The sequence below is a fragment of the Melanerpes formicivorus genome, unplaced genomic scaffold, assembly GCF_026170545.1.
Source record: "Melanerpes formicivorus ecotype bairdi unplaced genomic scaffold, bMelFor1.0.p_v2 SCAF_26, whole genome shotgun sequence".
NCBI lineage: Eukaryota > Metazoa > Chordata > Aves > Piciformes > Picidae > Melanerpes > Melanerpes formicivorus.
In genome coordinates, this window is record NW_027142378.1 from 4731701 (window position 1) to 4748988 (window position 17288).

At 49.3% G+C, this 17288-nt stretch overlaps 1 protein-coding gene across 2 annotated transcripts in view; it reads left to right on the forward strand.

The window, feature by feature from the left end:
• Positions 1-17288, forward strand: part of FSHR (follicle stimulating hormone receptor) — a 92630-nt gene that overhangs the window by 48300 nt on the left and 27042 nt on the right. The window contains exons 3-4 of one of the 2 annotated variants that reach the window (XM_068153451.1): positions 16137-16211; positions 16596-16670. In XM_068153451.1, coding sequence (XP_068009552.1) covers positions 16137-16211; positions 16596-16670 — 150 coding nt within the window. The remainder of the gene's footprint in view (positions 1-16136; positions 16212-16595; positions 16671-17288) is intronic. The other variant, XM_068153450.1, reaches the window with a different exon arrangement.

Genomic DNA, 17288 nt, shown 5'->3' on the forward strand with positions numbered 1-17288 from the left:
GTCAAGACCTATTGCCTCAAGCTCCTGTCCTGAAGGGCCGTCATACAGCACTAATCAGACAGCTGAAGAATCAAAACAGATTGGAAAAGACCTCAGAGATCATCAAGTCCAACCTATTACCTACTGCCTAACACCTCAGGACAACTAAACCGTGGCTCCAAGTGCCACATCCAGTCCTTTTTCGAACACCTCCAGGGATGGAGTCCTGGAGTGCTGCCTGGGCAGCACATTCCAATTTCTGTGAAGAACTTTCTCCTCACCTCCAGCCTAAACTTCCCCTAGCGCAGCCTGAGACTGCGTCCTCCTGTTCTGTTACATCCTCACCCACACGCTGCCTCACCTTGGCTCCTCTGTTCCCTCAGCCCAACCTTCTGTTTGGGGACCCGGCGCCGTGAACCAGGCTGAGTGGAGCCTGCAGGCTCAGCCACAGCAGAGAGGTAAACTCTAGAGGGGAACAGAGGAGAGGCAGCACATTTTGCAGAGACAAGTAATTATGGATCACAGTTGTTCTGTGGCAGCCACGTGCCCAGGCATAACTGACGGCGCACACTGTTTATTTAAAAATAGGCTCGATTCTGCCTGTGCGCCTCGGTGGCAATCTTCGACGTGCTAACAAGTAAAGCGGCTTTTCACAAGCCTTCATCCGTCTGTACCAAGGAGCCTGTTTTGTATTCCCAGGACCCAGAGCGCATCTGAATAGCACATTATGTTTTCATCCTACCGTGCCGCGTGCTTTCGGGGTAAGAGATAAGGTGTTAACAACTGAAACAGGCTGCAAAAATGAGGGGGAAGTTGTGTCAGCAGGGGGTTATTGCTCAGGTCACCAGATGAGGACCTACTAATGGGAGCTCAACTGAGCACTGCGCAGGTTTCAGTCCCAGGGGGCATCCTCCTGAGAACTGGCCGGTGTCACTCTGTTTCAGGTTTCAGGAATCCCTCCCGTGCAGGGAGATGGATTTCAGATGTCGCTGCATCGATCAAAATCTGTGACAGATTTATTCATGGGTTTGGTGGTGTGCTGTCAGCATCAGTCCCAGCAATGCGACAGGAAGGTGTCTGCAGATCTAAGGATGCCTCTGTTCTCCACGGTTTGTGAATCGGTTGGCAGGTTAAAAGCTTTCGGCAGCTGGCTAAGTGGCAAAGCTCTCCTTTGCCACAGCTCCCTTTGTTCGTAGGAGGGTGAGTGATAGCAGACTAGTGACCGTCCTTTGGGGAAAATCATCCAGAAGCCCTCTCCTCCTCTTCTTGCCGTTGCTGACTCTCGGTAGCCTTTTCAAAATCTCTAGAGCTTACTCCACCGCTGACCTTGTCTAATCCTACTGATTGTTAGTAACCGAAGGCTAATTAGGAAGCAAGTTGCTATGGTAATTCCTGAGTCATACACATAAAGAGAAAATAATGCTAAACCCACTCATGCATGGTGACTATTAGCATAGTTAAACAAATTAAAATGCATAATTCATTCAGATTTATTCTGGCATGCAAAGGAAGATAAAATATGCAACAAGGAAGTTTCTCCCTCCCTACCACATTTTCCCCTTTTGTAGCGATTGTCATCCTTTCTTTGTCTTTGAGTGAGCTAGGACTAAATGACAAAACGGATTTGGGGTTGTTCCTCATCCCCTACCTTACAGCCCAGACTGAATGCGTCAGAACGAGGTTCTTGTGATGGGAGAGTGACTCGGGCAGAGGGGGTGCGAGGACTCGGACCCCCCCCCAGATGTCTAGGTCACTTATTCATATTCAGTCTGCGCACTGGTGATGAATGGTTTATTTTCACATGGATAGGCTGGTGGCTTGAATACCTTGAGATGATGATCTCAGCCTCTGCCCTCAGGAGACGGTGACTCATCGCAAGCTAGGGCCGCTGCAGCTGGCTTTCGGCAGTAGCCTCTTTTGGCTAGGCTTCGAAACGGCTCTGCAGCAGAACCGGTGTCTCGGTGGGTGCCCGGGATCCTTTGCGGGCCGCGGTGGGTCGATTGGTTTGCTTTGGCTATGCTGTGCCGCAGCTGTGGATAAATGGAGTCTTTTGCCAGACATATCTAACAGAGTCTTTTCAACCAATTTGTAAGTAAATGCAACCCAAAGGAAAATGAAGGGGAATTCTTCCTTGTTTAATGGGAATCTTCCTTCTTCTCCTTCTCCTCATTGCTAAGTAATCGGGTCACGTACGGATCTTTGCTCTCCTAACGAGTCTCCATCTGCATGTCTTTAAGGAGGGAGGAGGAGGACAGGAGAGAGTGCATCCTGTTGCTACCCTTCCGGACAGTTTGAATGATGAGGTAAAGTGCATCTCAATGAGTCACAGCACTGGATGGACGATAGGGGTGAGCCGAGTTCAGGTCATATCCAAGCGAACGCGAGTTCCTCTGCCCCTCTCAGGCCGCAGCGGGTAAATGCCCCTAAATTGACTAGCAGCCCAGAAAGAAAAAAGCGAGCGGAAATGCAGCCACTGTGGAGAACATATGTCTTTTAACAGGTCACATAAAGAAATGGAGTATTCTCTGGGTGGCTTCTTGGGACTTGTAAGATGCTGGAGGTGTGTTCATTTAATTGAAAACCAATTAATAAGAAACATGTGCCACCTAAAGGCAAAAAAAACCCAAAACCACCCCAAAACAACAAATAGACAAACCACTCCCCTGGAAAACCCCTATGAAAACCGCCAACGGACCCAAAAACCCACAAATAAGCAAAACAAAATTGTAAAGATTAACTATGTCGGAGTGAAACCTCTCTGACAAAGAAATGGAAACATCTGTTTGGGGGCTCTGTGCGGTCCTCAAATTAAATAGGTGCCACTGTAGCCACAAGTCCTGAGCCTGCCATTTCGAAGTACCCAGTAAATGCCGCCGGTAATTTATACCCCCGGGGAACACACATTGAAAACCTTTACGCCTGGCTGCTGCCTAATCTGTCTTCAGCAAAGGTTCTCTGCTGGGCATGGGGCACAAGAGATTCACCTGGGGAATCTCTTAGCCAGGGACATCCTGCAGAGCCATCCTCAAAGTAATATGGAGAAGATAATGAAAATCTGTTACCCATCCGTAAAAGAACGAGGAGTGTACCGGCCACAGATTCAGAGACTTAGTTGGGTGGGAAGGGACCCTCAAAGGTCATCCCGTCCAACTCCCCTTCCATCGGCAGGGGACACCTCCAACTAGATCAGGCCGCCCAGGAACACATCCCATCCGATCCTGAATGTTTCCAGGGACGGGGCCTCAACCACATCCCTGCCAATCTCTTCCAGTATTTTACCGCTCACACTGTGCAGAGCTTCCTCCCGATGTCCAACCTAAAGCTCCCCAGCTCCGGTTTCAAACCGTCGCCCCTCACCCTATTGCTACAAGCCTTTCTAAACGGTGCCTCCCCAGCTTCCCGTAGGTCCGCTTAGAAAATCTACCCGTTCTCCAGGCTGGACAGCCCCAATTCTTTCAGCCTGTCCTCACAGAAGAGATTCTGCAGTCATCTGATCGTCTTTGCCACCCCCTCTGGACCCGCTCCAGCAGATCTACGTCTCTTTTGCATCGAGGGTCCCAGAGCTGGACACAGCACTACAGGTGAGATCTCCCCAGAGGAGAGCAGAGTGGCAGAATCCCCTCTCTCCATCTGCTGGCCAGTCTTCCTTTGAGGCAGCCCAGCCTGCCATTTGCCTTCTGGGCTGCAAGTGCCCCCTGCTGGCTCATGTCCAGCTTCTCATCCACCAGCACTGCCAAGTCCTGTTCTGCATGGCCGCTCTCGATCTCATCATCCCCCAGCACTGGTCCCGGTACAGACCCTGCCAGATGCTTTCCATTTGCCGTACCTCTCTGCACGTAAGGGAAATGCAGCCCTGCCCGCAGATCCTGTCTCGAGCCTTAGGAATGTGGTTAACCTAAAGATAGAACACCTATCGGAGGAGCTCTGACTGTGCTCCAGAATGTGTTATATTTGTTTCTTGCTTTTGCTCTGAAGACAATAAAAAGATGTCTGGTTTTCAGTCAGGTGGAAGAAATAGCACAGGAGCTGCCTTTTAGGTTTTAATTCATCATTTAGCATACCCAAAGCATTCCTTTAAGCAGGAAAACTAAATTGCCCTCATGGGATCGCCCTCAAGCTTGCGTATTTCTGTGTCCTTTTGTGTATCGAGCCATGTGCAGGAAAAGAACTCCTCCAAAATGTACACTAATAACATGAACACAGATCAGACATATTGTAATCAATGGATTTCTGCATCCTCTGCAGAGTCTGAAACCTCCCTCACTCTCAATTAAGCCACTGATACTAAGCAGAAATGACGAGCTTCGTTACGCTTTTATCGGTATTATTATTTCTAGGGAGTTCTGGAGCCTCTATTACAGGAAGGATCTGGAGGTGCTGGAAGGAGTCCAGAAAAAGGGCCAAGAGGATGAGCCGAGGGCTGGAGCTGCTCTGCTATGGAGACAGACTGAGGGAGTTGGGGCTGTTCGGTCTGGAGAAGAGAAGGCTCGGAGGAAACCTAGTTGTGCCCTTCCAGTATCTGAAGGAGGCTACAAGAAAGCTGGGGAGGGACTTCTTAGGCTGTTAGGGAGTGATAGGACTGGGGGGGTGGAAACAAAATAGAAATGGGTAGACTCAGATTAGATGGCAGGAAGAAACGCTTCCCCGTGAGGGCGGTGAGACCCTGGAACAGATTGCCCAGGGAGGTGGTGGAAGCTCCGTCCCTGGAGGTCTTGAAGGCCAGGCTGGACGATGCTCTGAGCGACCCGCTGTAGCGGGCGGCGTCCCTGCCCACGGCAGAGGGGTTGGAACTGGGTGATCCTTGAGGTCCCGTCCGACCCAAACGATTCTATGATTTCACCAACGTGAGTTTTCCAAATGGTGATTTTTTTTTGTGGGTTTGGATGTCTTCAAGGACATCTTCAGTAATATTTTTTGAAAGTGTTTTACTGGAAACTGGAATTTGTCAGGCTTGCATGCAGTGAAAACACTGTTTAGTTCCAGTTTGTTTACATCGGTACAGGAAGACAGAAAAATACCCTAAGTATATGCAGTGCCGTACAGCAAGGGAATAGACATAGCAACTTCCAAGGGAAACATCCTTTTTTAATTCAAACCATGTTTCTTGTTCAGACTTCTTTAAGTGCTGTGGCTGGGGAGGAACATTTCTCCTAGTCTTCCCTCGATGAAGAAGGAAGAACTGCTTTAGAGAAGGGGTTTTTTTGCATCATTTCTGGCTCCAACTTCTTCCTATGTCCCCAGTTAGATATGACCCAGAATAGCGTGGAGGAGAAGGGCTCCCAGGGACATCAAAGCGCTCTTATGCAGTAGAAACAAAAAGACCAGGAATTGCCTGTGGGTTCTCAAGAGTTTTGCCTCATTTCTGTAGAGACTTCTCCGGGGGAATCAGTCCTGAGGACTCCCCATCAAAGGGCCGATTGCAGTCTGAGGACCTTCTTGCCTCCCCGGCATTTCTGCAAGCCTAACTTACACACCGTAGCTGTGGAAGAGTCCTCGCAAGGTACGTTATGAGCAATGTAATTTGTAAATGGGGTTAGATGTACAGAAAGGCTGCTGCTGGCTGATTTTACTGAGTAAGCACCATTGTGTGGCCCGAAGTCTATTATTTTTGTTGCCTTTATTCCACCATTGGGTGCAGGCATGGAAATATGGTGGCCTCCTCTCTCACTCAACTAGTGACAGGACAAGAAGAAATGGCTTCAGGTTGCACAGAGCCATCCTTTAATTGCAGTTGTCTTAAGTAGACCTTTAGAGTAATATTTAAGCATGCAGGAACAAGGACAAGAGGAAAAAGCTCGTGAGGGGTTTGGAGCACAGCCTTATGAGGAGGAGTGTTTGAGGGAGCTGGGGTTGTTTAGCCTGGAGAAGAGGAGGCTCAGGGGAGACCCTATTGCCATCCTCAACTCCCTGAAGGGAGGTTGTAGCCAGGAGGGGCCTGGTCTCTTCTCCCAGGCAACCAGCACCAGAGCAAGAGGACACAGTCTGAAGCTGCACCAGGGGAAGGCTTAGGCTGGATGTTAGGAAGAAAATCTTCCCAGAAAGAGATTGGTCATTGGAATGTGCTGCCCAGGGAGGTGCTGGAGTCACCGTCACTGGAGGTGTTTAAAGAAAGACTGGATGAGGCACCCGGTGCCGTGGTTTAGTCGATTAGATGGTGTCGGCCGATACATCGGACTCGATGATCCCGAAGGTCTTTTCCAACGTGGTTAATTCTTTGTTCTGTATTTATGAATGGCCTGAAATTGTGCCGGGGAGGTTTACAGTGGATAGCAGGAAAAATTTCTTGACTGGAAATTTATTAGGACAGGCTGCCCAGGGAGGTGCTGGAGTCACCGTCCCTGGAGGTGTTCCGAGAACCGTATGGATGCGGCACCCGGGGACGCAGTTTAACGGCCTTGGTGGTGTCGGGTTGATGCTTGGACGTGATGATCTTAGAGGTGTTTCCCAGCTTTATAGATTCTACGATACAGAAGTTTGGCTCGCGTTTTATCACGTGCCTCTTTCCCCCTGTGAGGATTTTGCTATCTGCGTGCAGTCCGGCAGCTGCTGCCGAGGGTTGCTTTCGTCAGGCGGAGGCACGTGGTTTTCCAGAGGTTCTGAGTTGGAGAGCTGTTCAGCTACTAGTCAAGTAAGACTCTAAATACTTGTCGTGGTTTAACGAGCGGACGGGTTGCTCTATTGCCTCAAAGGTGGCAAAAGAGTAACGCTCACACAATGGATTGCGTCGTAAGTTTTTAACGGAAAGGCTGTTTTCAAACTGCAATGCTACAGGTCTACGTAGTAGTGAGCACAGCAAAGCACGTAAAATGCAGAGAAATCCCCAGTCTAGACTTAACACACAAGCTCATTAAGCCAAAGCTTTATGCAAGCTCTCCTTACACCAGGCCAACCAATTCAGACCAAAGCCCCAGTACTCCTTTTCTCCCCCACCTGGGGTTTACCATAAGCCCCAGGACTTTTTCCCAGAGCCTTCTTGTCTTAAGGCTGAGCAGTATCACAGTGTAACTTAGGAGGACAGACTGAGGGAGCTGGGGCTATTCATTCTGGAGAAGAGAAGGCTCCAGGGAGACCTAATTGTGGCCTTCCAGTATCTCGAGGGGTCTATAAGAAGAATGCTGGTGAGAGACTTTTTAGGGTGTTAGGGAGCGATAGGACCAGGTGGGATGGAGCAAAGCTAGAAATGGGTAGATTCATATTGGATGTTACAAAGCAGCTCCTCCCCGTGAGGGTGGTGAGACACTGGCACAGGTTGCCCAGAGAGGTGGTGAAAGCCTCATTCCTGGAGGTTTCTAAGGTCCGGCTGGATGTGACTGTAGGCAACCTGATCTAGTATGAGGTGTCCCTGGCCATGGCAGGCGGGGTGGAACTGGATGATCCTTGAGGTCCCTTCCAACCCAACAATGCTATGATTCCATGATTGCAAAAGTGTATGCTGAAGCATCCAGGAACAACTGCTTCCAGATCCTTTTGGAAAGGCTGCCACTCGGCTCTGGGTTCTGGAAGCCAAATGTTCTCCCGGTGCAAGGTAGTTTGCCTATTGATTTTTTTCCCCAGGAATTATTTTTCCCACTTGCTTGTTCAGATGCTTTCCTGGGTGATTATCTCAGATGTACTCTCCTCCTCTGCCCAGGTCATCCCAATAAAACTATTCATCATTAGCTGGCTATCAAAGCCAGAAGAGAAATAATAAAAGGTAAGTGGCAATAAATGCTGCCAGCCTATTTCCACGGAAGGAGTTACGATGTGGGCATGAAGATTGTGTCAGCATCTCGGGAGAAGGAGGATCCGTCTCCAGCCGAACAGTCCTCTTCGTCCATCAGCGTGGTCGTAAGATCCTCTGGAGCCCATTGCATCTGAGAAAAATGTGCCATTGCCAGGGTGTCTGGTTTTCTGTGAAAGACATTTTCCTGCCTTCCTACAGGCTTTTACAGTCCAAGGTACAATTTGGTACTGCGCAAACGCAGGAGGCAGCAGGTACGTTAGCCCCAGCAACCAGAGGACGCTAAGATACAGACCCCATCTCTCATCTCTGTGGGCTGGCTGTGTGAAGCCAAAGGTTCTGTGGAAAGGTGCCCCGCCCTCCCAGAACTCAGGCCTCGTTTGACTTGACAAAGCCTTGTGCAATTTCAGCTTTAGCAACAAGCTAAAACTAGTATCATGCATCCCGTTAGTGCTGGTGTATGAGGAAATATCCTATCATGGAATGCTTTGGGCTGGAAGGGACCCTAAAGATTATTTCTTTCCAACCCCCCTGCCATCAGCAAACACACCTCACGCTAGACTAGGCTGCTCGAGGCTTCATCCAGTCTGGTCTTCAGCGCTTCCATGTCTGCATCCTCTCTGGCCAATCTATTCCAGTGCTTCACCACCCACAGAGTACACAACCTCTTCCTAATGTCCGATCTAAATCTACCCTGCTCTGGTTGCAAAGCATTGCCCCTTGTCCTGTGAGCACAGGCCATTATAAATAGCCCCTCTGTTGCTTTTCTGTAGCCCACCTCAGGTCCTGGAAGGCTGCTGTAAGGCATCCCTGGAGTATTCTCCAGGCTGCACAAACCAAACTCCTTCAGCCTGTCCTCATAAGAGAGGTGCTCCAACCTCTGATAAGTTTCACGGCCCTCTCTGGACTTTTTTCAACAGGTCCATCTCCTTCTTGTCTTGGGGGCTCTAGAGCTTGTCAGAGTAGTGCGTGCGGGGGTCTTAGGAATGCGGAGCAGAGATGTAGAATCCCCTCCCTTGACCCGCCGGTCACTCATCTTGTGACGCAGCCCAGAATGCAGTCTGCTTTTTGGGTCTCCGGCGTACATTGTCGGCTTGTGTCAAGCACTTCGTCGGCCAGTACCCCCGAGTCCTTCTCTGAAGGGCCGTTTTCAGTCTGCTCATCATCCAGCCTTTATTTTTTTTCTTGGGAGTACCCCAACCCAGGTGCAGGACTTTGCCCTGCTGAACTTTGAGGTTGGCACGAGTTCACGAGGTTGGTAAAAGCACGGAACGTTAGGGACCGGAAGAGACCGTGAAAGATCATCCCGTGTGACCCCTTTGCCAGGGCAGGATCACCTATATCAGGTCACTCTGGAATACATCCAGGCAGGTCTTGAATATCTCCAGAAGGGGAGACTCCACAACCCCCCATGGCAGCCTGATCCAGGGCTCTGTCACCCTCACAGGGAAAAAAAATTCCCTCCTGTCCATGGAACTTCCTATGCCTCAACGTCCACCCGTTGCCCCTGGTCCTGTCAGTGGGCATCACTGGGCAGAGCCTGGCTCCATCCAATTCTGACAATGCTGTGGTCTCTGCTGTCGGATCGGTTTGCTCTCAGCTCCCATTGTGCAGACCGAACATCTGCCCGTGCAAATCAGACTCCAGCATAAAACCGCTGCACAGACAATTAATTTGATGCTGCCAAACTCTCCGCAGACTTTGAGCCGGAGCGCTGACCCCCGCCGACATAAAACCCCCTCTGCTTCCATCTGCTGCGGGGAAATTTGCCTTTTCTTTTTCCCATGCCTGCATGGACTTACAGGAAAATATTGTGTCATGCCCTTTGGAGAACACAGGAAGGCACAGAGGTGGTGCCCCCTAGTTATGTCCTTCAAAGACTGACACATCCATTATTCAGTTCTAAGAGTGAAGTCGCTATCCGTACTCAATTAGTCAAATGAGGAGCCCAGCTATTCAGTCAGGTCAGTAGAACATGTGCAAAGGAAAGAGGTGAGAAGAAGAGTCAGGACTTGAATACATTTTTGAAATGTCAATAACTGCCAAGATGGGTTAGCCTATAACTCCCTGATGTTCAATAAATCATGGTGGGGAGACAAGTTTTTTATGTTCACAAGGCAAGTGGCAGGGGAAAGTGTCAGCTATCGCTTTTCAAAAGGTCCATAGCCTCTGATGCTTTTAAGGAAAAGAGTTTTTCCTTTGTGACCTGTTTAAATCAATGTAGTGGCATTCTGCTGTCACTTTAGAGGGAAGATTTCCGCAGGAGATGTCACATGGACTCATTTCCGATCAGACTGTCTGCAGCACGGAGACAGAGGTAGCCAGGTGTGTGATTTTTCAGATCGGACTTATCGCAGGTGGCTCCTGCGGGCGCTCGACCAGTGAATGCCGGGCAGGGTTACCAAAGAAAAACTGTTTTCCCTAAGAGTGTCCACCGGTTCACGCTTGCTCATCTCTGCCGAACTTCTCTCTCCGTGCAGGCACGGACGTACGTACGCACAGAGTTGTTTTAAACGGGTATGTTTCTTAGCAGGGGAAAAAAACTGTCCCTGTCCTTTTCTGGGTGCTCTGGACTGATCCTGAAAGGACTTCTGAGCATAAAAGGCACGTAAATGCCCAGGCTTTTATTCTTTCATTAGTTTGAAATACGAGGCCGCTTGGCTGCAACACCGTTCGTTTGCGAGCGTAACGGTCCCGCTTTTGCTGCAAGACTGTGATTAGTCCAAGAAACCTTTTCTCTGGAGGACTACAAAGAATTTGCCGTGAACTATGAACTCCTTGCTAATAGACCTGTTTAAGGGGCTATTTCAATGCATCTTGATTTTTACGGCTTACTTTCTGAGCGCGGCCGGTGGGAAGAGAAAAACTTCCGGCGCTTTGCACTGGGCTCCGTCGCAGGTGTCGCAAAGACGTACAACCGGCTCTGCCCGAAGGCAGCTTTAGACCGAGCTAAGACTACCGAAACTAGGCAGCACCTTCCTCTTCTTCTTGGCTTTCCCTCTCTTTCTCTGCCACCGTTGGCTTTGGCTGTCCCACGTGGGAATGCTAAACTCCGGTCAGCTGTTTAGCTGACCTGTTGCTACCTCGGTGAAAAATTAGAAGAAATGCCTTCATCCTGTGAGGGTGTTGCATTCTAAAGTTCTCTTTGAATGATACCAAACTGGGAGCAGTGGCTGACACCCCGTCGAGCCATGCTGTCGTTTGGCGAGAGCCGGAGACAGCCGGGCAAAGACGAACGTACCGAAGTTCAGCAGGAGTAAGTGCGGCATCCCGCACCTGAGGAGGCACGACACCGTGCACAGCCTAGGGGCCGACCTGCTAGAGAGTCACTCTGCAGAGAAGGACCTTGGAGTCGTAGCGGAAAGTAAGTTAGTCACGGGACAGCAAGGTGCTGTGGTGGCCCAGAAGGCCAATTGTATCATGGCGCGCATCAAGAAGAGTGTGGCCTGCCGGTGGAGAGAGGTTCTTCTCTCCCTATACTCATCCGTAGGTAGACCACATGTGGGATATTGTGTCCAGTTCTCTGCTCCCCTGTTTAAGAAGGACAGATAAATACTGGAGAGAGTTCAAGGGAGATCTACAAGGATAATGGAGGGAGTGAAGCATCTCTCTTATGAGTGAAGGCTGAGAGACCTGGAGCTGTTTAGTCTGGAGGAGAGAAGGCTGAGAGGGGATCTGATCAATGTCTACAAATAACTGCAGCATGGGTGTCAGGAGGATGGAGCCAGGCTCTTTTCAGTGACACCCAGCGACACGATGAGAGGCAGCGGATGTAAACTCAGTCACAGGAAATTCCGTTTCAATATGAGGAGAAACCTCTTTCCTGGGAGGGTGCCGGAGCCCTGGAGCAGACTGCCCGGAGAGGTTGCGGAGTCTCCCTCTGTGGACGCTTTCCGAACCCGTGGACGCGTTCCTGCGCAACCTGCCCTAAGTGGTCCCGTTTTACGGGCGGCTCGGACCTGACGATCTCTGGAGGTCCCTTCCGACACATGGCATTCTGTGAGTAAAATCAAAAGCAGTTATTCTTTGTGAAACATCTTTGCTGAGTGGGGTTTCCTCTTTTAAGCTGCAGTTGAGTAGGAAATGTAAGCTTGTAACCATTGTCGATATCAGTAGAGCTGTGCAGGCAGTGGAAACTAAGCCTGTGCAGATACCTTTCAACTCTTGGGTGGTTTGAGGGTTTGGAAATCTGGGGGGTTTTAAGACATTGCCTCTGATGATTTGGCATTCCATCTGCTCGAAGGCTCACAGGCATCAGACGTGATGCTGAAATTGTTGCCTGGATTTGCTGAGAAAGCTATGAATAGAGCTAATGGAATAATTCGTTACGAGCAAACAATGTAATAACAGCTCCGTCTCCTCCTGCGATGACATATAATAAGCTATGCATTATGAGCAATCATCTGTTTGTGTGCGTTTAGACCGTAAGACAAATCACTTGCACAAACACTAGCCAGCAATCCCTTTTTTTCTGCTGTAGGCTGCTGCTGCAGGTATTATTTGCTCTCCTTTCACAGAATCACAGAATCTCAGCACGTTAGAGTTTGGAAGGGACCTCCAGAGACCGTCCGGTCCGACCCCCCTGCCAAAGCAGGATCACCTGGGGAAGATTGCACAGGCACACATCCAGGTGGGTCCTGGAAGTCTCCGGAGAAGGAGACCATGCAATCTCTCGGGGCTCTGTCACCCTAATTGTAAAGAAGTTTTGCCTCGTATTGAGGCGAAACCCTCTACGGTCAAGTTTGTATCCGTCGTTTCTCGTCTTATTGCTCCGCGCTGCCAGAAAGAGCTCGGCCCCCTCCATTTGACAGCCGCCCCTCAGATATTGGTAGACATGGATCAGATCCCTTCTGAGTCCTCTCTTCTCTGGACTAAAGAGCTGTAGGGCTCTTAGTCTGTATTTGTTGGGGAGATGTTCAAGTCCCCTAATCATCTGGGCGGCTCTCTGTCGGACCGTCTCTAGAAGATCCCCGTCTCTCCTGAATCGGGGACCCCATAGTACTCCAGGTGTGGTCTCAGCAGGGCACAGTAGAGGGGGAGAAGGTCTTTACGAGATCTGAGTTTGCCGAGCGGCTCGGTCGAGGTAAGCATCGGTGGTCTGTACTTTAAATGCCAAAGTTGCCAAGATAGAGTTCCTCCGGTCTTCCTCTGCTAGGGTAAGGATGTTTTGCCAGGTACAAATAAATGGTGCACACAAATTATGCCAGTAAACTCCAGAATAGTTCTGCCTGCTGTTCACAGCAAATGTCTGGTCTAAACTGAATGTATTCTTTTAATTTACTCCTTTTTACCTGAATGACAGCCCCTTGCAGGTGTAGGGACACGGCAGAAGATAAGGAAGCGAACGGCCCGCTGTCAGCAAGCGGCACCTGAGCGCTGTCAATCGGAATTCCTCTGTGATCAAACAGTCCCTGCAGGGGGCCGAAGGTCCTGCCCTGTCCCCCCATCCCCCGCATTCCCTGAACACAGGTAATGAAGCCCAGCACCAGAAGGGTTAGTGCCTTATGCCACTGACAAGTTTCCCTTTTGTTCACATCTCTTGCCTTCATGGAATCACAGAATTGTTTAGGATGGAAAAAAAAAACAAACAATATTAACCACTAAGCCAGTGCTGACAGGTCACCAGTAAACAGTGTCCCTAAATGCCAGTTCTCTGCATCCTTTCGATGCCTCGAGGGATGGTGAATCCACCGCTTCCCCGGGCAGCACATTTCGGGCCTCGACAACCCTTTGGGTTAAGACGGTCTTCCTAATGTCCAACCTAAACCTTCTCTGGTGAAACTTGAGGTCTTTTTCTCCTGTCCTATTGCTTGTTACCTGGGAGAAGAGACCGACCCCAACCTCATTCTAATCTCTTTTCAGGGCTCTGTGGAGAGTGGATAGGTCTCCCCTCAGCCCCCTTTTCTCTGGGTTAAACAACCTCAGTCCCCTCAGCTGCTCCTCACCAGCCCTCTTCTCCAGACCCCTCACACTGCTTTGAGGTCAATGTCCTTTTTGTAGCGAGGGGCCCGTAACCCTCACTACACGAAGTTATGAGATGCTCTTAATTGCAATGACTGCAGATTGGGTCACAAAAAATTATTACCCTCACCGACCCTACCAGTTAGGTGACGTCACTCCTGTATTGTGTCTCCGTAATAAACCTTTAATTGCCTGTAGAAGGCTAAAAGACCTGCCCCTTTTTTTTTCCACTGAGCTGTTTAGTGGCAGGAAGTCTCCCCTGGCCAAAGGGATTGGTGGGTATGAAATCCTCTGCTTTTTCTAGGATGTTTGTCTGTTTCTAGAAAGCTGAGTTGGGGTGTGTGTGTGTGTGTGTGTGTGTGTGTGTGTAAAATCTACTGCCGGCCACCCAAAAAGAGCGTGAGATACACCACCCTGAACCTCAGTAAGTTGTGAAAATACCACACAGGTGATTACCTCTCCCACTTATCTTGTAATGCCTTCTTGCAAGGAAAATGGGAAGGTAATACAGCCCTCCTTGAAACATGCCTCACAGCAGCTGGCACAGCAGGAGGAAATTCCAGTCCCAGCCAAAGCATTTTCTTGTTGCCTAAACCTAAATTTAGAAAGGCAAATTTCTCCGCACGCGAGCCGTTCGCTGCCAACCGAACCCAGTTGTTATTGGAGTCTACCGAGCAACTCTCGGAGTAGGACTTTCCATAAAGGTGTCTAAAGACAGGACAAGGGGATTGGTTTGAAGCTGAGTCAGAGTAGGGTTACATTGGGTCGTAGGAAGAAGTTCCTCAGTACATGGTTGGTGAGACTCTGGAATAGGCTGCCCAGGGTGGATGTGGATGCCTCCTCCTTGGGAGCGTTCATGGCCAGGTTGCATGAGGCCTTGAGCAGCCAAGTCTAGTTGAGAAGTGTCCCTGCCGGTATTAGGGAGGGTGGAGTAGGTGATCCCATCCAACCGAAGCCTTTCTATGATTCTACTGTCAGTCCTCATGTACTTTTATTTTCTTGTTATCCAGTAAGTGGAGAGGTCCCAAAGCAGAAGAAAGCTTTATATCTATCTATATATATATATATATGATATATATATTTATTATTTTAAATATATGTATAAAGAAATCTTTAGGAAACTAGAGGGAGAACCTCATACTGTAGGAAAATATCTCAAACCATTGAGTTGTTTCTATAGAGCAGAAAAAAGTGAGATGAGCAACCTACCATCTTTTGCAGGGCTTTTGTTTGTCCTAAAGGGGCAGGTAATTTGTCAGGTATGGTTCAGTTGGTCGTGAGAAGGAAGTGGAATACCTGTTATATTGCTTGTAATCATTTTTGTGAGTCTGCACCTATCCTTGTGATCTAGTGCTCTACCTCAAGCCCGGTCAAATCTGTTTGCAACCAATCTAATTTCAGAGGCACAAGATACTCCGGAACAAGTGCCAGCCAGTTTGCAATCTGTTTACCTGCTGTTTCATTCCAAAGATGTGCTCAGTTACCTTGCCATTAAAATCCAATAGACCGTCACTGAGTTAGGTCTGCGTTGCCAATTTTACTTCCTCCAGCCACCCTCACCCTGGGACAATGGCATTTTTGCACCACTTCCAAAAAGGAGCAGCGGGGAATACTTTGGCATAACCGTCCTTACTTCCATTTTCCTGGTGATTGCCTGAGTAAGGGACGTGATCAGGACAGGTTGCACTGTGGTGATTGCTCCTCAATTCACCGGGAGAGCTCCCGAGCATAAAATTGCACCGGAGCCGGAGCCACCCTCCTTTTTTTGCCGAGCCACAGGTCAAGGCAGGACAAAATCACAATGTCTTCTGGACCAGCAGGAGATGCCTTCTGGGGTGGTGATGACAGAAAAGTGACCGGCCTCATCCTGCAGTTCTGGGGCTGGAAGTGAGCATTAACTGTATACAAAAGAGATCAACTAGGATTTTCTCCAAGGTATGAAAGCCTTTCTCACGTCTGTGGTCTCCAGCTCCTGCCAATATGAAAATGTCTGCCGGTAACCTAATTCTAATCTCTGCCATTTGCGTCGGGTCAAGACGGCATGACGGCCTACTGCTGAAATTGCGCCATACTGCCCGGTGACTTTCTCTGCCGCCTTCTCTATTTCAGTCCCCTTTCACCCTTTCCTCCTCACCGAGTCAAAAGCTTTCATTAAATCTCTCTCAGTAATTAGCGATCTCAGAGATCCAATAGTTAGTGACGGGTGGGCTCTGCCCGCTAACACAACAGGGAACGGTTGCAGCGGGAGGTGTGCAGCTCCCGTTACAAACTTCCTGGTCAGAAGGCATCCGTTCCTCGCTTCTCATTTGGCTCGGCGGCAGCTCATCGGTGTTTTGGGGTATCTGTTTTCTCACCTGATATCCACCTTATGCCTAAAGCTCTAGGAAGTAGTTCCCTGTGAGGTTTTCACTTGCCTATTCTTTGCCTCCCCACGGCTCGAAGTACCCTGACTTTTGAGTTCTTTTCTCTTTTGCAGAGAGATCTCACAGAACGATGCCTTGGAGGTCATAGAAGCGAATGTGTTTTCCAACCTTCCCAAACTGCATGAAATGTAAGTAATGAGCCGTCTAAATTCAGAAGAGACAATTCTACATTTGTTGTAAGCAAGTATCAAAGGTTTGGCAGTATGGGTCGGGAGAGCTGTGAGGAAATCGTAGCAATAGAGGAGCATTTGTAATCTCCCCTCTGTCTTTTCCATCCTCTTATCTAACTGTCCCTTTCTTTCCCCGCTCAACCTGAAACTTATTGTCAAACGACCGCCGACGACAAAGGCGGCGGGGTCTACGCTAAGCCTTTGAAATGGTGCAGATCTTTTGCTGTCGAGAAGAAAGCCTCGGCCTCGGCGTACAGCCCTGCCGCGGCATGGGGCAGCCACAGATATTTTAAGACCGATACATTGATCGATTCCCTCTGCTGTTTCATTTTCCTTTTGCAGAAGAATTGAGAAGGCCAACAACCTCGTGTACATTGATCAAGATGCCTTCCAACACCTTCCAAGCCTCAAATATTTGTAAGATCTTTTGCTTTTCTTTCAAGTGCCGTAGTCATTTTGCACGAGTCAGATGCGTTTCCGTCCGGCCTCTGCCCCGCTAGTTCCACATTGTCGGTCCTCACAGTCATCCCGGCACCCGCCCGCCGTTCTCAGGAAAGCCGTAGATAGTACCTCTGTGGAGTAGTCGCACACATAAGATCCCTGAGACTTTCTAAGCAACAGTTTGAACCTGAATGGTGACAAAAGAAGCTGAGCCCTTTTTTCCCCCCTCTGTGTATAGAAACAACTGTAGGTTGAAATTCCTACTGAGAGCTTTCTCTCTCATCTCTTTGCTATGGCTCTGCCATCTGTTATCCCTCGTGCACACAGTATTAAGCGTTCAAATCTTCTCCTCTGTAGCAATAGCAGTGCTATGGCAGTGGCTTCCATTAATGCTTGATGTGAGATGATTACAACCCTGGACTGCAAATGTCTCGGTATACGGCTTAGTTTTATTTCATTAGCCAGCCTCATTATAAATGCGGTTGAAATGCCGTAGTCAGCAAGATTGAGGCACCCTCGGCAAGTCCGCGGACGATACCGAGCCGAGAAGTGCGGCCGGTACGTACGAAGGACGGGACGGTCGCCGTCCGGAGC